A 14,970-nucleotide genomic window follows, 5' to 3' on the forward strand; every position below is an offset into this window, starting at 1 on the left:
CAGGAAGTTCATCATGTCTAACGTTATGTCCTCCCTGCCCTACTAGTCATATCCCCGTCATCGAGCTTAGGCCTCCTGGAGTCCCAACATGTCTAAGGCAAGCAGCACAGTTGGCTCCTTTCCTTACCGTGGTGTCTGATGCTGCTGCCAGCACAGTGCCTCGTGGGCTTCAACCTGAAGAATCACGTTCCCCACTGTCTAGAGCTAAGCCCCTGCCCCTAATCCCTAGTGAATTGTGGGGTGGCCTGGCTACAAGGGACTGGAAGCCTCATGCCTGGAATGATGGGAGCATGCCCACCCAAGGGGGATGTCTGGGGTCATTGAGGCATCCTGAGGATGGCCACGCCCTGAGGTCACAGGCCTCTGGATGAACAGGGAGGGGGCCCAGGGCAGCTTACCCATCACCGTGAGATTGAGCTGGCTTTCCCGATTGCCCGTAGGGAAGGTAGCAAACTCGCAGATGTAGACACCCTCATCCTCCAGCTCCAGGCGGGAGAGGCGGATGGTGCCATCGGTGAAGGAGGGCCGCAGAAATTCCACGCGCTCACGGTAGGGAGCCAGCACGGACACGCCCATGGATGGGTTGTAGATGGCCACATTCTGCTTGGAGCCATTGGTGGACTTCTGCCACGTGACCTGGGTGATCTTCACGCTGGGCAGCGGGTTGGCAAAGCTGCAGTGCAGAACCACGTCTGTGCCGATGAAGCCATACATGGAGTCGTTCACCTGGACCACCTGGGAGTGGGCGCCTGGCCAGGGGGATGGCAGGAAGTGGTCAGTGTCAGGCACAGCCTCCCCCCACCCACACAGTTCCCTGTGCTCTGGCCTTGTCTTTTATAGCAGTCATTATTGTTTTTATTCTGATTGTAAAAATATTAATTACTTGTTATAAAAACACTCTAGGCAACACTGAAAAATCATGAGAAGAAAGTGACAACATCCCATGATCCTTCGGCTCAGGATAATCTTGAAGGATCTATCTTCTTTTACTTTATATCCGTGTATATCCACATAACCATCTATCTATTTTAAAAAGTCAGAATCATGCTGTACATATCATCCCATAAGCTGCTTTTTTACTTAGTGATAGATTATAAACATCACTCTGTGTTAGTAAACATACGTCTGCACCCTCATTTTCGGTTGCTTTTCGAGCAGAGCCCCAGCCTAGGAGCCACGCACTGGCTGCTTTGTCTTCCTGGGCCTTGGTTTCCTCCTCTGTTAAATGGGGCGGAGAATCCAGTCCTCTCTACCTCACGAGGTTACTGGGGGAAACAAATGGCGTGATGGACGAGAAGGTGCGTCAGAGGCAGGAGGCTCTGGATGAGCTCGAAGGCCCACGGTGGCTGTCATCATGGCCACCCCTGCTGTCTTCTCCCTCGCAGCTGAGTCCCATCCCCTGGGGCGCACTAGCTGGGCCCCTCTTACCCAGCTAGGCAGAGGGAAGTGGGCGCTGCATAAGGCCAGGCCTCCGCTGGCTCCCCATGGCCTTCACAGCCAAGTGTAAATGCCTTCTCTTGGCAAGACCTCCTTGCAACTGCCTCTTGCCCACATCTCTCCATCAGCCACACTTTCCCACCATACCAGACTGGGCCCATCCTCAGAACATGCCACATTCCCGGTTTCCTTCCCTCTTCCTCCCATTCATTCAGCTACGATTTGTCGAGTGACATATTCCAGGATCTAGTGTGAGCATTTGGGTCATATCAAGGAGCAATTGAGTCCCGGCCTCCACGGAGCACAGAGCCTATCCACCCAACACTCCTAGACTCTTACCCAGGCAGCTCCCTCCACCTAGATGGTCCTTCCCCTTCTCCACCTGTGGATGGCTCCCTGAGGCCACCTCCTCCTGGGAGCTTCCCTGATCTTCCCCACCAGAGCTAACCTGGCCACCTCTAGCTTGGCTCTTTCCTGCCTTGGAAGGTGGTGGTTACACATCTGACTTCTCCACCAGACTGTGAACTCCTCCAAGGGCAGGGTCTGTCTTTCTACCTCTGTATCCCCAGTGCCCAGCGCAGCATCTGGCACACAGTAGATGCTAGTAAATATTTGTTACTACACAAATTGCAATGGAAGTCAAGAGAGCAGACATTTGCAAGAAGGAGGGAGTGAAATTCCCTCCAGTCTCCACATGGGTTGTGTTATCCCCTTTAGAATGTCCTTTGTTTGGGCTTCCTTACCCCTGAACTTGGCTCAGCTCCCTTAACGTGGGGCAGCTGTCCTCAGCACTAGGCTGTACCCTCCAGCTCTCTCCTGAGTCCTGCAACTCCCCACAAGCCGTGTCCTTGCTGTCATTTGTATACTTCATGTCTTTGTATCCTTACTTCTCTCACTTTATTGAGCGTCATCAATAGCATTAATAACACCAGGACCTGTACTGACCCAAGGCAGGGGGGGATCTAAATGACCCTCCAAGGGAGTCTGGGATCCAAGAGTGGGAATTTGGGGCTTATGCTCACTCACCTCTTCGGCATGACAGGGATATTGCAGCAGCACAGGCTCCTCTGAGGGCCCCAAAACCCATGGTCAGTGCAGTAAGTTGCTCCCCTCTCTTCCACTCGAGAGGCCACAGGCCAGGTCTCTAGGTCACTGCAGTATCCCTGGTGCTCAGCACAGAGTAGCTACTCAAGAAATGCTTGCTGAATAAGTCTATCTTTGGCTTCAGCAAGCCAGACCCTGCTGTGTTCTGAAAGTTTCCCTGAGGTTCCCCCTTCTCTGTGCTGATTCACATCCACACAGCCCTTCAAGGTCCATCAGGCCTATCCCCACCCTCACTCCTCCAGCTGTTCCCTCTGCCAGCCTGTGGGGTGCTTCGGAGCTGATGCTCCCTGGGCAGAGGCCCCATGGGTTGGGAATACGATGGGAGAAGCATCCAGCCATGAGTTGGGAGGGCTGGGCTGTAGCCTGCCTCTACCTTTAGCAGGCAGTGGGACCGTGGCCAGTCACCTCCCCTTTCTGAGCCCTGTCTTTCTCCTCTGTAAGGCAGCAGGCTGGCCTCCCGAGTCCCAGTGGTCCTCCTGGCCCTAACTATCTGATGGCAGGCCAGTGCAGCTGTGGCCCCACTCCAGAAACAGTCCCATGGTGAGGTCAGTGGGCCAGACGGCCCAGCACTCTTGCTGACGGGCTAGTTAGCAAGCAGCTAAGCCCTAGGCCCTCTCTAGCAGGATAATTGGGTGCTCCCCACCCCTCCCCCAGCCTGCTGGAGGCTGCCCAGCGGCTGAGATAATGTGGGCATAATTGGGGAACTTGCGCCACACAAAGCTAGGAACAGGAAAAGCCAGTTGGGAGGGCTTGGGCCCCAGGTGAGAGCGCAGGGAAGGGGTGTGGGCTCCAGGAGCCATTTCGGGATTGGTGCCATGCATGGATTGGTGCCATGCATGGTGGACCCGCAACGGGACAGGGCCCTCTGAGCCCCTGCAATCCTGTCTCCTCTCATCCCCTGAAGGTGTGGAGGCAGGCAGGGCACAGTCCCTGGGGCACAGGCTGATATTCATTGTCTGAGTCTTCAGTGGTGACCTCACCCTCAGAGCTGTGTCAATGCCAGGAGGGGAGATGGGTGATAGTGGCCAGGCATGGGGTGCAGAGGGTGCTGCAAGGTGGCCGGGCACCCCAGAGGCCCCCTCACATCTACCAATCCCTCACCAGGCAGGGGCAGCCCACGTCTATGTTGGGGTGGAGGTTGCTCTTTTCTGTCTACTGAGGCACTCCCAGAAGCAACCATATGGTGGGGAAGAGAAGGACGTTCCTAGCCTCTCTCTTACTGGGCACCAAGTGGGTGCCCCTAGTCCTGGCCCTTTTTTGCCCTGGTGATGGGCAGGGTGGGGCGGGGCAGGGAGGATCTTTAAGGAGCAGGTACAGACTCACTTTGGTGTTTGCCTCTTTGCTACATCTGACTGCTAGCAGGGCCAGGGGAGGTGACCCGGGGGTTAGCATAAGGGAGCTCTTGGAGCAAGGGGCTTAGGGTCATTGAGGGTGGGGACTGGATCCCAGAGTTCTGGAGTTGGGAGGTGCTGGAAGATTGGAAAGGCCTAAAACTCCACTTCTTCACTCCAGACTTAGGGACCGGGATCCCAAGCCTCTTATTAGGAGCTGCCTGCCTTGGTCCAAGGACTCAGGGTTGGGGAGAAGGACCCTCATTCTTTAGATTGGGAGGTTTTCAGAGGGGAGCAGAGTCCGGGTGACTCTAACAGGCGGGGTTAGAATGTTAGAGTCTACAGAAGAGCAGGGATCACCAGCAGAAAGAAAGAAAGAACTGGATGGGGGCAAGAATCCTGGAACGGGTGGGCCATGAGAAGGGACCAGGATTGATTAAAGGCAGCCTGCTCCAGGGACAGGCAGCAGAAACGGGGCTTAAAGACTGCACAGCCCCTCTCCTTGCCAAGCTTCTCCAGACACTGCAGCCTTGACAACCTGAAAGCTGAGCTAGCGTCTCCCACCTTCTGAAGGGTTGTTCCGTCACCACCCTTTCAGGCAGCATGGCAGGCTGTTAGGAGCCAGGCAGTAGGGGGTTGCATTCCACCTCTGCCATTGATGAGCTGTGCAACCTTGGCCAAATGATTTAACCTCTCTGTAGCTCACTTTGCACCAAGGTTGCACATCTGCAAGATGGGGATTATAATAGTTAATACCTGCCCTATAAAACTGCTGTAAGGATTAAAAGAGGGAGTCCATGGGAAACTCAGAAAGCAGCACTTAGGACAAATGAAAGGCTCATTAGATGATAGCTTCCATCATCATCATCACCATCATCTTTCATCTATGAAGCAACAGGCCTCCCTCCCTGGAATCTCATTCAACAAATATTTGCTGAGCACCTACTCCATACTGGACACCGTAGGGAGTGCTACTAGGTGCCCCTCTTCCAGGACGCCCTTGTGACTGTCATCTCTTCCTACTCAGCTGACAGCTCTATTAATACCCCAATAACATATAACACTGACCTGTAATCCTTTATTTTCTACTTCCTGGCATATGTGTCTGCCTGTCTACTGTCTCCCAACCAATTGTAAGCCCCTGCAGGAGATGAAAGGAGCAGGCCTGGCCTCGGGTTGAGTTGACCATGTCACGCCTGACACTAGCAGGGTCCAGGGCTTGGGGAGTTCCCTGCTGACTTTCTCTGATTCCCTAAGCAGTCAGGGCTGGTCCACAGAACACATCCTGTCTCCTTCCCAGCAGGTTCCCTCTTACATGAGAAGCAGAGGCTGGCCCAGATGTGGGAACTGGGACCACTAAAATGGTAGCATATTGGAGCTTAATGGACCATGCAACCCATCATTTACAACGACTGGAGGGATTAGGTCACCTGCCCAGGGACACAGAACAGCAGCACCCAGCCCAGTGCTTTCCCACCCTGCCACAAAAACAGACTCTGGCTCAACCTAACTCCCTGGGGCCGCTTTCTGGGTGGTGTCCCTCCCAGAATATAACCTCAGTATCACCATTGCCCCTTGTGAGAAATGGCACAAACACCAGCTACAATACTGGGGTGGCCACTGCATCTGCAGGTCATCTGACTGGGTGTCAGGTGATAGGTCAGAAACAGGGGCTTTGGGGATCCCAGGTGTGTGTGTGTGTGTGTGTGTGTGTGTGTGTGTGTGTATGTGTGTGTGTGTATATGTGTGTGTGTGTGTGTGTGGGGGGGCACTTGCAGGAGGCTGCTATGTGCTGAGCAATAAGAGCCAGAGAGGTGGGGAATGAAGGGCAGAGGCATCCATAGAACCTGTGCCCTCAGCAGAGGGGCTCCTGCATCCCAGAGATATCAAAAGAATCAGTCTTTTTTTTTTTTTTCCTGACCTCAAGCACTGCCTATATTCTCCCTGACCACCCTATGAGCTCCAGGATCTGGGACCCATGCCCCTGGGGCTTGTTCTCAAGTGCCTCAGTTTCCCCACTAGAGCTCAGGTTGGGCAGTTCAGGCTGCCTCGCTCCCCAGAAGTGCTGAGCCAGCATGACGGGCCTCAGGCCGGCCCCCTGAGACGTCACAGACCTGCAAATGCCTGAGCTCAGCAACAAAACACAAAGGCTCCTCAGTTGTGGCAGACAAACCTGCTCCCCAAGGCCCTGCCTGCCGTGGAGCTCATCCACAGGCCAGTGCCACAGGTTCCCACGCAGCGGGGTGTGGCACACTCCGCTTCCCACATACCCACTTCCAGCAGTTTCTGCTCCTGCCCTTTTAAACCCCAGACCCCTCTCTTCCTAGCCAAGCAGGCTGGAACTGGGCTCAGGGGTAGGTGAATGTGGGTACCTAGGTGAGGCGAGGGGGATTCGGGGCTTCCTGGCATGAACCACTTCTTTTGTCCTGGCTGTGCCAGCCCACCCTAGCCCCTCCTTTCCTGAGACCCTGCCTGGGGGCCTTGAAGTGGCTGGGCAGGGGCGGCCGACCTGGCCTGGAGTAAAGTGGCGGAACATTGCAGAGAGGGAGTGGGTCTGTGTGCACGTGTGTGTCTGAGGTGGGTACTGGGCTCCCCCATAAGGGCCTCTGTGAAATCGATATCCTTCGGGATGCATTTCTAGGGCTTTCCAGGGATGCTTCCACCCCCACCCCAGGAACTGGCAGAAGGGGACAGGATGTCCGGTGAGAAACTGGCTAAGTGGTAAGTGGGAGTGACTCACCCACTGGGAGGGGCAGGGCCTCCATCTGAAACCCTGCTGAGGCAGCACAGTGACCTAAAGGTTATAGGCCCCCTCCTCCCAGTGCAGCCGCTTCCCCGAATGTCACCTCCCAGGGCTGGCCAGCTCCATACCTTCTGAAGCCAAGGCCAGCTCCATCTGGGAGAGAGGCCGGTGTGGAGGAGCGTGCAATCAAGATACCCGCTCCCTTTCTGGGGTCCCCTCCTTTCACAGGTTTTGCCAATCAGTGTCACCTGGACTCCGATCATTCTGTCAGCAAAACCCAGAGGGGCAGGGCTCTCACTGAGCTTGTCCTGTCTCATTTCCCCATCAGTCCAGGAGATTCACAGGTGCCCAGGCTGCCCCCTCCTGCCTCCAGACTCCCCTCTACACTCAGGATGGGGAGGAGGGCTCAGCAAGGAAGCAGAAGCAGACCCAGCAGACCCAGTTCTCGTCCTGGTGCTCCAGCTACCTTTCTCTGGGGCTGGGCACAGTCTGGACTTGAGTCCGGCCTGGCCTTGCACTGCTGTTAGTCTGGCATCTCTGTCTCCCCTGCTGCCTGCTGTGCAGAGACTTTGGCTGGTGGGAGGTGCTGATAACATCCCATGAGCCCACAGTCAGGGGCTAATTGCTACCATCCAAGTCGGTGCCTCCGCCCCTCCTTTGGGGTCACAAAAACTGCCGATGTTTTCCTCTTGCCTGATGACCCCCCAACTCCCCACATGGAGCTGTTTAATGATGGGCTGTGGAACTGGCGCCCGGTGCCTTGGGCGGGTGAGCACAGTGCGTGGGAGAGGAGGGGGCACGGCAGCCTGGGAAAAGCCCCGAGAAGGAGCCAGCGCAGGAGCCCAGGATCTTCCAGACAGGCCAGGCTGGCCCCGCTCTGCTCCCCCTGGGTGGCGGCAGTGATGGGGGTGCTCTGGCAAGTCCCACCTCCCTCCAGCAGGACAGGCTGGGGTCAGAGATGAGTCAGGGAGCTGAGTTTTGCCTTCTCCCACCAGGTGGCTGAGGACACCTGGATTCCGTCCTGCGGGCCTGTTTCATGCTGGCTGCCCCATCCCCATGGCGCATCATGGGGCCGGTCCTGAGCGAGCCTCTGACGCCATCGTGGCACCCCAGGAACACAGAGCCTCTCTCTTGGCCCTGCCTGCCTCTAGCCTTCAAGGCGTCACCTCTTGGATCACTCTCCTATACCTGCCACCTTTGCTCTGCTCACCTGGACACTGGGAGAGGCGAGCTCTGGTCCCCACTACTTGCTCACTGTTTTTCTGTGTGGCCTTGGATAGGGTGGTTTCCTTTGCTGTAAAATGGGGAGTATTGGCTCTGATGACCTTGGGGGAGTGCACTCTGGACATGACCTGTCCAGCTCTCTCTGACCCAGCTGTGCCTTTGCCTTGGATCAACTTCTGGGGACCTATCTACCAAGTGGCTGCTCTGCCTCTCTACACTGCCCAGCTCTTCCAGGAAGACCTCCCAGGTTAAGTGGAATGCCAGGAAAATCCAGGCCACAGCATGGCAAAGCTGGAGCACACAGGGACTCTCCTACAGTCAAGTAATCACCTGATGCCAGCTCCTAAACAGCTTTTGAATTCTTCTTGATTTTCCAGCCCCACTGGTCCCGATTCAAACTTCCTAAGCCCTCTCCCACTAGTGCACACCTCCCTCCACCTCACCTCTGGCAGTCTCCCTTTCTTATTTTCTCAATACTCCCGGGCTGGGACTTTGCACTAGCCCTTTCCTTTGAACCTTAGCACCTGCCATCTCATGCCTCCCTCCATTTCCCCAAGCCTTGCCCCTTGTCCAGGCCAACATCATCCCTTCCCTAGTCCACTGCTGCATCACGCTAAGTCTACAGTCTCCTGCCTCCAGCTCCGCCCTGAAACTCCTTCACTCAGCTGCCAGAGGGATCTCTGTAAAATGCAAATCACTTACTACTTCAGACCCTCCCATGGTATCCTGCAGCCTTCAGGATGAAGTTTTTCCAGGCTCTAGACCCTATCTTGGGCATCCCCAACCTCCAGCCACTTCCTCTCCCAACTTTCTCTCTCTTCCTTGCCACACTGAACAATCCGGTCGGTTCAGGTTGCTGCCTCGGCGAAAACCGCACCACTCCCCCATTACCTGCGCAAATCCTTTTCATTCCTCCCGGAATCACCTTAGAGTTGACTTTCAAGGGGGAGGCTTCCCGGAGCCCTCCTCTCCCCACCATCATGGGTTGCGTGTTCCTGCACCCCCAGGGTCCCAGTATCTCGGCGCGCACCTGTCATAGTGTTTCTCATACTGAGTTTGGAAAAGGCCAGGACTTGAATCAACCCAGTGCCTGGCACATGGGAAACACAGGGGGCCCAAGTGGCAGGTGGAAAAGGCGAGCAGCTGGGGGCCTGAGCCAGGGTTAGCCATTTCTCAGGTCTGACTGCAGCTTCCTGGAAACCGCACATTATCCAAAAGGCAGAAATGGAAAGTGAGGCTTCACACCTGCATGGAAGGGAAGCAGGTCAGGGTCTGAATCTTCTCCTTCCTTGACTGACAGCAGGAAGCCACATCCCAACAGGGGGAAGGTTGGCCCGAACCCTCGCCCACCTCCAACCCCACAACTTCTGCTTGCTTCCCCGAGACATTTCTCAATTCCTTTCCTCTCTCCTCTCCCCCAGTTCCCAGCACCTAGGCCCTCCTCCTTCCTCACGCCAGACCATAAGGTGACAAACATTTTTCTCACCCAAGTAAACTCCATCCCCGAGGCCCTGCTCTGGAGATCTTAGCCTTGTTTGTGTCTGCACTCCCTGGTTCATCACCCCTCCCACCACCGCTGGGGCTTCTGCTGTCCCAGCCTTTCACGGTCTGGCCGACCTGGAACCCCCTGGCTCTGAGGCCAAGATTCATGCAGGTCCCATTGTCTGCCGCTGATGCCAACCCTCTCCACCCCAGCTGCAGCAAACGACACTGTCTCGTAGCAGACACGGCAGTCTGGATTTCCCTCGGCAAGTGTGCATTTTTAATGACACATTTTGGGGAGTGTAGGCAGCAGCCTCTTTGGAAGGCTAGTGTGGGGGTGGGAGAGGCGGGGGGCTGCCGAGAAAGCAGAGGGAGAATTCCCCAGGCTTCCCCGGAGAATCTTTTAAAAGCTCAGTATTGACATCTGCATTGTCTCAGCCCTGCAGGCTTCATGCTGATGTTCAACACCTGTTTGGAAGCAGAGGGTTCTCAATCTGCCTCATCCCAGGAGGGGCCTGTGGGGCCACCCCAGCGCCCAACCCTCCCAATGCCCCGTCCAGCTATGGGCAGCTGCCTGCTCGGATGGCTGTGGGGGTGAGTGGAAGGCAGTGGCGGAAGGTATACAATGCCTACCTGCAGGGAACGCTCATTCTAATAGGGTTGGGGTGGGAGCTCTAGGGGTTGTGTAGAAGGCCTGACAGATGAGAGATTAAGAGGAACATGGGTGGGGGTGGGGGGGTAGAAAGTAATCTATGAGCGCTGACTTTGAATTCAGATAGACCTGGGTTTGTGTCTGCTGCTTATTAGCCAGTTGACTTCGAGAAAGGTGCATTAATCTCTCCATGCCTCAGTTTCCTAATGTATAAAATGGGGCCAATAATAGTACTATCTCCTAGGGCTGATTTGAGGATCCAATGAAATAATTCAGTTTTGCTCTTGGCATAGTGCTTGGCCCACAGCTATGCTACACAAGCAGTTGTATTATTCGCTAGGAGAAAGAACCTACCTAGAAATCACCTGCTCTGGTTCCCTGATTCCCATACCGGCTCTAAGCCCGTCCTGTGATCCTGAGCAGACGCCTGCAGTGATGAGGCTACTCCCCCAGGGCACGAATGAACTCTGCACTAATGACATTTTGGAGGGGGGGGGGATTGTCCTTTTGTGGGGGGGCTGTCCTGTGTGTTGCAGAAGTTTAGCAAGATCCCTGGCCTCTACCCAAGTGCACCCCCTCCACTTGTGATGACAAAATAACCACAGACATTGCTGCATCTCCCATGGCAGGCAAAATCATCCCCAGGTAAGACCACTGGCCTAGAGGAAGGGAGTAAAGCTCAGGCAGGGATGGTGGAGCTCACGATGGACATGCAGGGCTGGCTGTGGCAAGCTGGTGCAGAGAGGAGTAGGAAACACAGCTGGGGGGCACTCTGGTGGGGAATTGTCCTTGTTTGTCCAGGGACAGAGGGTCCAGAGGTGGCTGGGAACAGGGGTGTAGGTCTTCCTGTCTGGAGAGCCTGGGCTCTGTAGGAGGGGCAGCAAGTTGTGTTTGGGGGAGACAGGTAGAGAGAACAGGGCCCTCTGGGGAGCTGGCTGTCAGAATATGGGTTATAGAGTGGCATGTGTGTCCTCAGAGGATGCAAGAGGGTGGGTAGGGGCAGCAAGGGGAGGGACACAGAGGACACGCGGTGGGGTGTTGTGAGCACCTTTAGACAGGGAGGGGAGGGAGGCTGCCAAGGTAAGGGCTGGGCTAGGTTTCTAAGAACTGAAACAAAGTCAGGCAGTGTCTTCCTTCGGCTGGTAAACTGCTATCATTTTGGAAGGATTTTCACCTCATTTGGTTTCTGCTTAAGTGAAATCCACAACATGTGTTCTGTGCATTAGTGGAGTGTTTGTGCTTAATTAGTGGCAAATTCTTTCATATTAAAGTCATTAAGTTTTGCCGTTTGCACTCCTCACCCTGGGCCTGGTTCTCCTGGCTTTTCTTTGAACACAGGAGGGCCTGATTGCAGACTTGCAGGTGGTTCCAGCCTCGCAGCCTCAGGAGCAGCACACACATGTGCACGCACACCTTCCCTGTGGCATTCAGACCCTATAGCACCAGCCCTTGAGCCCGTCCCACCCAGGGCTGGCATCTGGCACTCCCAGCACTTCCATCCATGCCCCAGGCACCTCCTGCTCCTAGGCAAGGCTTTGGAGTCAGAATTCTGCCTGCCCAGAGGCACTCTGCTGTGGGAGGGAGCGGCAAAGTGAGGGACTATCGGTTTAGGCTTCAGGGTGTGGGTGGAGCCCTGCTGCTGAAGGGGCAATGAGGAGAAGGCAACCTGACTGTTCAGAAGGTTGACCCCGCACATTCCAACCAGGCAGCAGGGCTAGGAGCTCCGTGCGCACTGCCAGAGCAGCAGATGGGGGCCACTGGAGCAACATTGGGACGGAGGGCTCTCGACCCCATCCCCTCAAGAAGGCCTTGGTCTCACCAATCCCCACTGCAGTGACCCCTGAAATAATACTTTGTAGCCACAGCACAGTGGTGACCTTGAACTCTTGGACAGCGAGTGGGGATCAGTGACTAGGGCCCCAGAGCAATCTCTTCCCTCCACCTGCTTCCAAAGCAGCTTGAGAAGAAGGAGGTATCTGCATAGGCACCAAACCTGCTATTTCATTTCTGGGCAGAACTCAGTGGTCTGGACCCAATGAGTGACACCGTGTTCAAATTGCACACAAGGTCTGGGTTAGACATAACATTCCCAGGTGGGGCTGGGTCTTCTGCTGAACCCTTCCCTGTATGGATGATACAAGAAATGCACCAGGCCTTGGCACAAGGTGCTCAGGGCCTCTTCTGTACCTGGACTTAGGCGGTGCCAGGAAAGGGAGCTGTGATGCTGGAGGAGACAGCTGGAGCTCCTTTCCTCGCAGCCCCTCTTTGGTGAAACCTCACCCTGCAGTGTCTCAGGTGGCACAACCATGGATTGAGACCCCAGCAGGCCAGCCTCTCTTTCCATGTCTCCTGGCTCAGGGCTGTCTCCATCCAAAAAAAAAAAAAAAAAGGCTTCCTTGCTTCCTTGCCAACCTATGAGCTCTGCTTCTGCATCAGGGACCTCAGAGCTGGGGGGTGGCAGTCTTTATCTGATGCACTTCAATGACCAGGTTCTGGGGCCAGAAAAAAAAAGGGAGCGGGAAACGGAACTGGCAAAGGCTTAAAGTCGAGTTTTCTCTTGACTTCTTCAGCTAGTGTGGCCCCAGGAGCCCCCATCAAAGGGTCTCCAGCAGGGCTGCTGGAGGTGGGCCAGGAGAACGGGTCCCCCAGGCACCAGCAGATCAGGGCCTCAGGACTGCTGGGGTAAGAGGCAAAACCCTTGGCCCTGTGTTCCCTCGGCTGATGAGAGAACCCAAACCCCACAGAGGGGACACCAGCCCGTGCCCAGATGTTCAGGCTTATGTCTGAGTAGCATCTGGGTGGGGCCTGGGGTGGGGAGGGTCCCACATCACAGGATGCCACAGAGGTGGGGGAACTCGGGGACAGGGGCAGGGATTCTGAGTGGCCCTTCCATCACTGCAGAAGCCACTCACTTTTCACGCCACCACTCACCTCAACCTACCTTCCTGCTCAGCTACCACCCCAACCCTGATTCTCTCCACTGGCCAATGGTCCTGTGAAAATGGGCAGTTATCCTCCACACATAAGCAATGGCCTTTTGTTCAACTAGTGCTGGGCCTCCCAAACTCATCCAGCCTTTCTCAGCTTTCTCAGGACACCAGCCTGAGCTGGAATACCCCAACTCAATGTACTTGCCCCAGTGTTAACCACCAAAAGCATTCTCCCCAACCACTCACAGAAACCCCAAGAGTAGCCCCCGTCCAGGTCTCGACATCAGTGCCAACCTAGACCACAACACAAACCCGGGTCATGACCCCAACCCTAGTGTTAACCTCTTCGTGGTTTAACCACAGAACGAAGCAAACTCCAAGCATGGCCCTCAGTGCAGCAGCAGGCCTGAGCTCAGCTCCTCTGGAGCTCCAGGTCTAAACCCAGCCCCAGCTTGGGGTCACCCTGGAGGGCAGGCAGCCACGGCTCACAGTTTTCTTTCCACCTGAGAGTCCCCCATCTTGAGGTGGGCAGGGAAAGTGGGATCTTCAAAAGGTCATGATGTGGGGTTTTGGGGAGAGGCCAGCTGAGCTGAAGGCTGCTCTGTGGGTGGTCTGCTTGCAGGGGGCACGGTGCTGTCCACTCTCTGCCTTGCTTTCGCCCTACCACAGCAGGGCCTGTGGACACATCCAGGTCCCTGGGCTGTCCCTTTCCCCACTGCCCAGAAGGCTGAAAGGGGCGGTGGGAAGGCAGAGGCTTCCTTGTTTTTCCTGGTGCTAATGTCAGCCTTGGCACTTAACTAGCAGTAGGACCTATGAACAAGTCTCATAACTTTCCCGAAACTCAGCCTTTTCACCTGTAAATGGGCCGGAGCACATCCACCTCGTTTGGTTGGAGGGAGAGCTCCTGTATAAAATGACCTCCCCAGTCCCAGGAGTCTTCTGGGAGCCCTCCTGCCTGGCCTGCCCTGCTCCCAGCTCCCGGCTGTCATCCTCCCTTCCTCCCTCTTTCTCGGCAGCACTGAAATCATCACTTGGCAAAATGCTGAGGGGAGCACATCCCTCCTCCGCCGCGGCCTGTCTTCTTCCTGCCCCGCCAGGCAGGAGCATGTGGGGTGAGGGGCCTGAGAGGCAGAAGATAGAAGCCCTGAGCCTGGCCGCATGTCCCCAGCCCCACCTGCTCCCTCCCAGCATCCCCAGTGGTGTCAGAGTTTCGAGAGTGGGGTCTTTCCCATGCTTCCCCCGCCCGACCATCCCTCTGCCCAACACGAATCTATCAGGAGCCTCACCCAGCCCCGCTTCTAGCTCAGACTTGTCGGGGTTTCAGGAGTCACTGGGTAGGGGTTGGCGTGCCAGGGCCTGCTCCGCATCCTGCCTCACGGAGGAACCAGCACGTAGGCTCGGGGCTCGCGCCCAGCTGCGGATGCAGCTCAGCCTCGGTGGCCACCTGCTTCCCTTCCCTTCCCTCCTTCCATTCCCATGCCCTCTTGGCTCTGCGCAGAGGGGCCCCTGAAAGCCGAGGAGTGGCTTGTGGCAGTGATGTGTGTGTGTGTGTGTGTATGTGTGGGTGGCGGGGGTGGAAAGTGGACCCCATGTTTGCCACCTGCCTCCTTTCGGCCACCCCAAGGTTGGGCCCATCCCCTTAGCAGCAGCAGAAGCTTGGGTTCAAGTGCTCCCCTCCTTCCCTCCCTGGGGGAGAAAGTACAAAAGGGTCAGGTTCCCTGCCAGGCCCCTCCCAAAGGATGGCAAGAACAGTTAACACATGTGCACTGCAGATCTGTGCCAGGCCTAGGGCTGGATATTTACATACATTAATTCACTTAATCCTTACAACTCTCCAGGAGCAAGATTGTCCCCGTCTTAGAGATGAGGAAACTCAGGGAGGTCAAGTCACCTGCCCACGGTCACACAGTCTGCAAGGCTGATTCTGATCCAGGCAGTCTGTCTCCACAGGTGATGTTCTTCACCACACTCGTGGCTCCACGGCCTCCCTCTCTCCCCTTCCTGGGGAAAAGAGTGGCCAGCACCCTCTGAACCAGACCTGGGTGAGCAGCCCCTGCCTGCTGGCAG

The 14,970-nt window shown here is 55.9% G+C and overlaps 1 protein-coding gene across 2 annotated transcripts in view; it reads right to left on the reverse strand.

Annotated features, from left to right (window-relative positions):
• NECTIN1 (nectin cell adhesion molecule 1) overlaps positions 1 to 14,970 on the reverse strand; it is a 94,502-nt gene that overhangs the window by 43,917 nt on the left and 35,615 nt on the right. For both annotated transcript variants that reach the window (XM_054438541.2, XM_054438540.2), the window contains exon 2: positions 399 to 749. In XM_054438541.2, the coding sequence (XP_054294516.2) occupies positions 399 to 749 (351 nt within the window). The remainder of the gene's footprint in view (positions 1 to 398; positions 750 to 14,970) is intronic.

This window comes from Pongo pygmaeus, chromosome 9 (assembly GCF_028885625.2).
Source record: "Pongo pygmaeus isolate AG05252 chromosome 9, NHGRI_mPonPyg2-v2.0_pri, whole genome shotgun sequence".
Classification (NCBI taxonomy): Eukaryota; Metazoa; Chordata; class Mammalia; order Primates; family Hominidae; genus Pongo; species Pongo pygmaeus.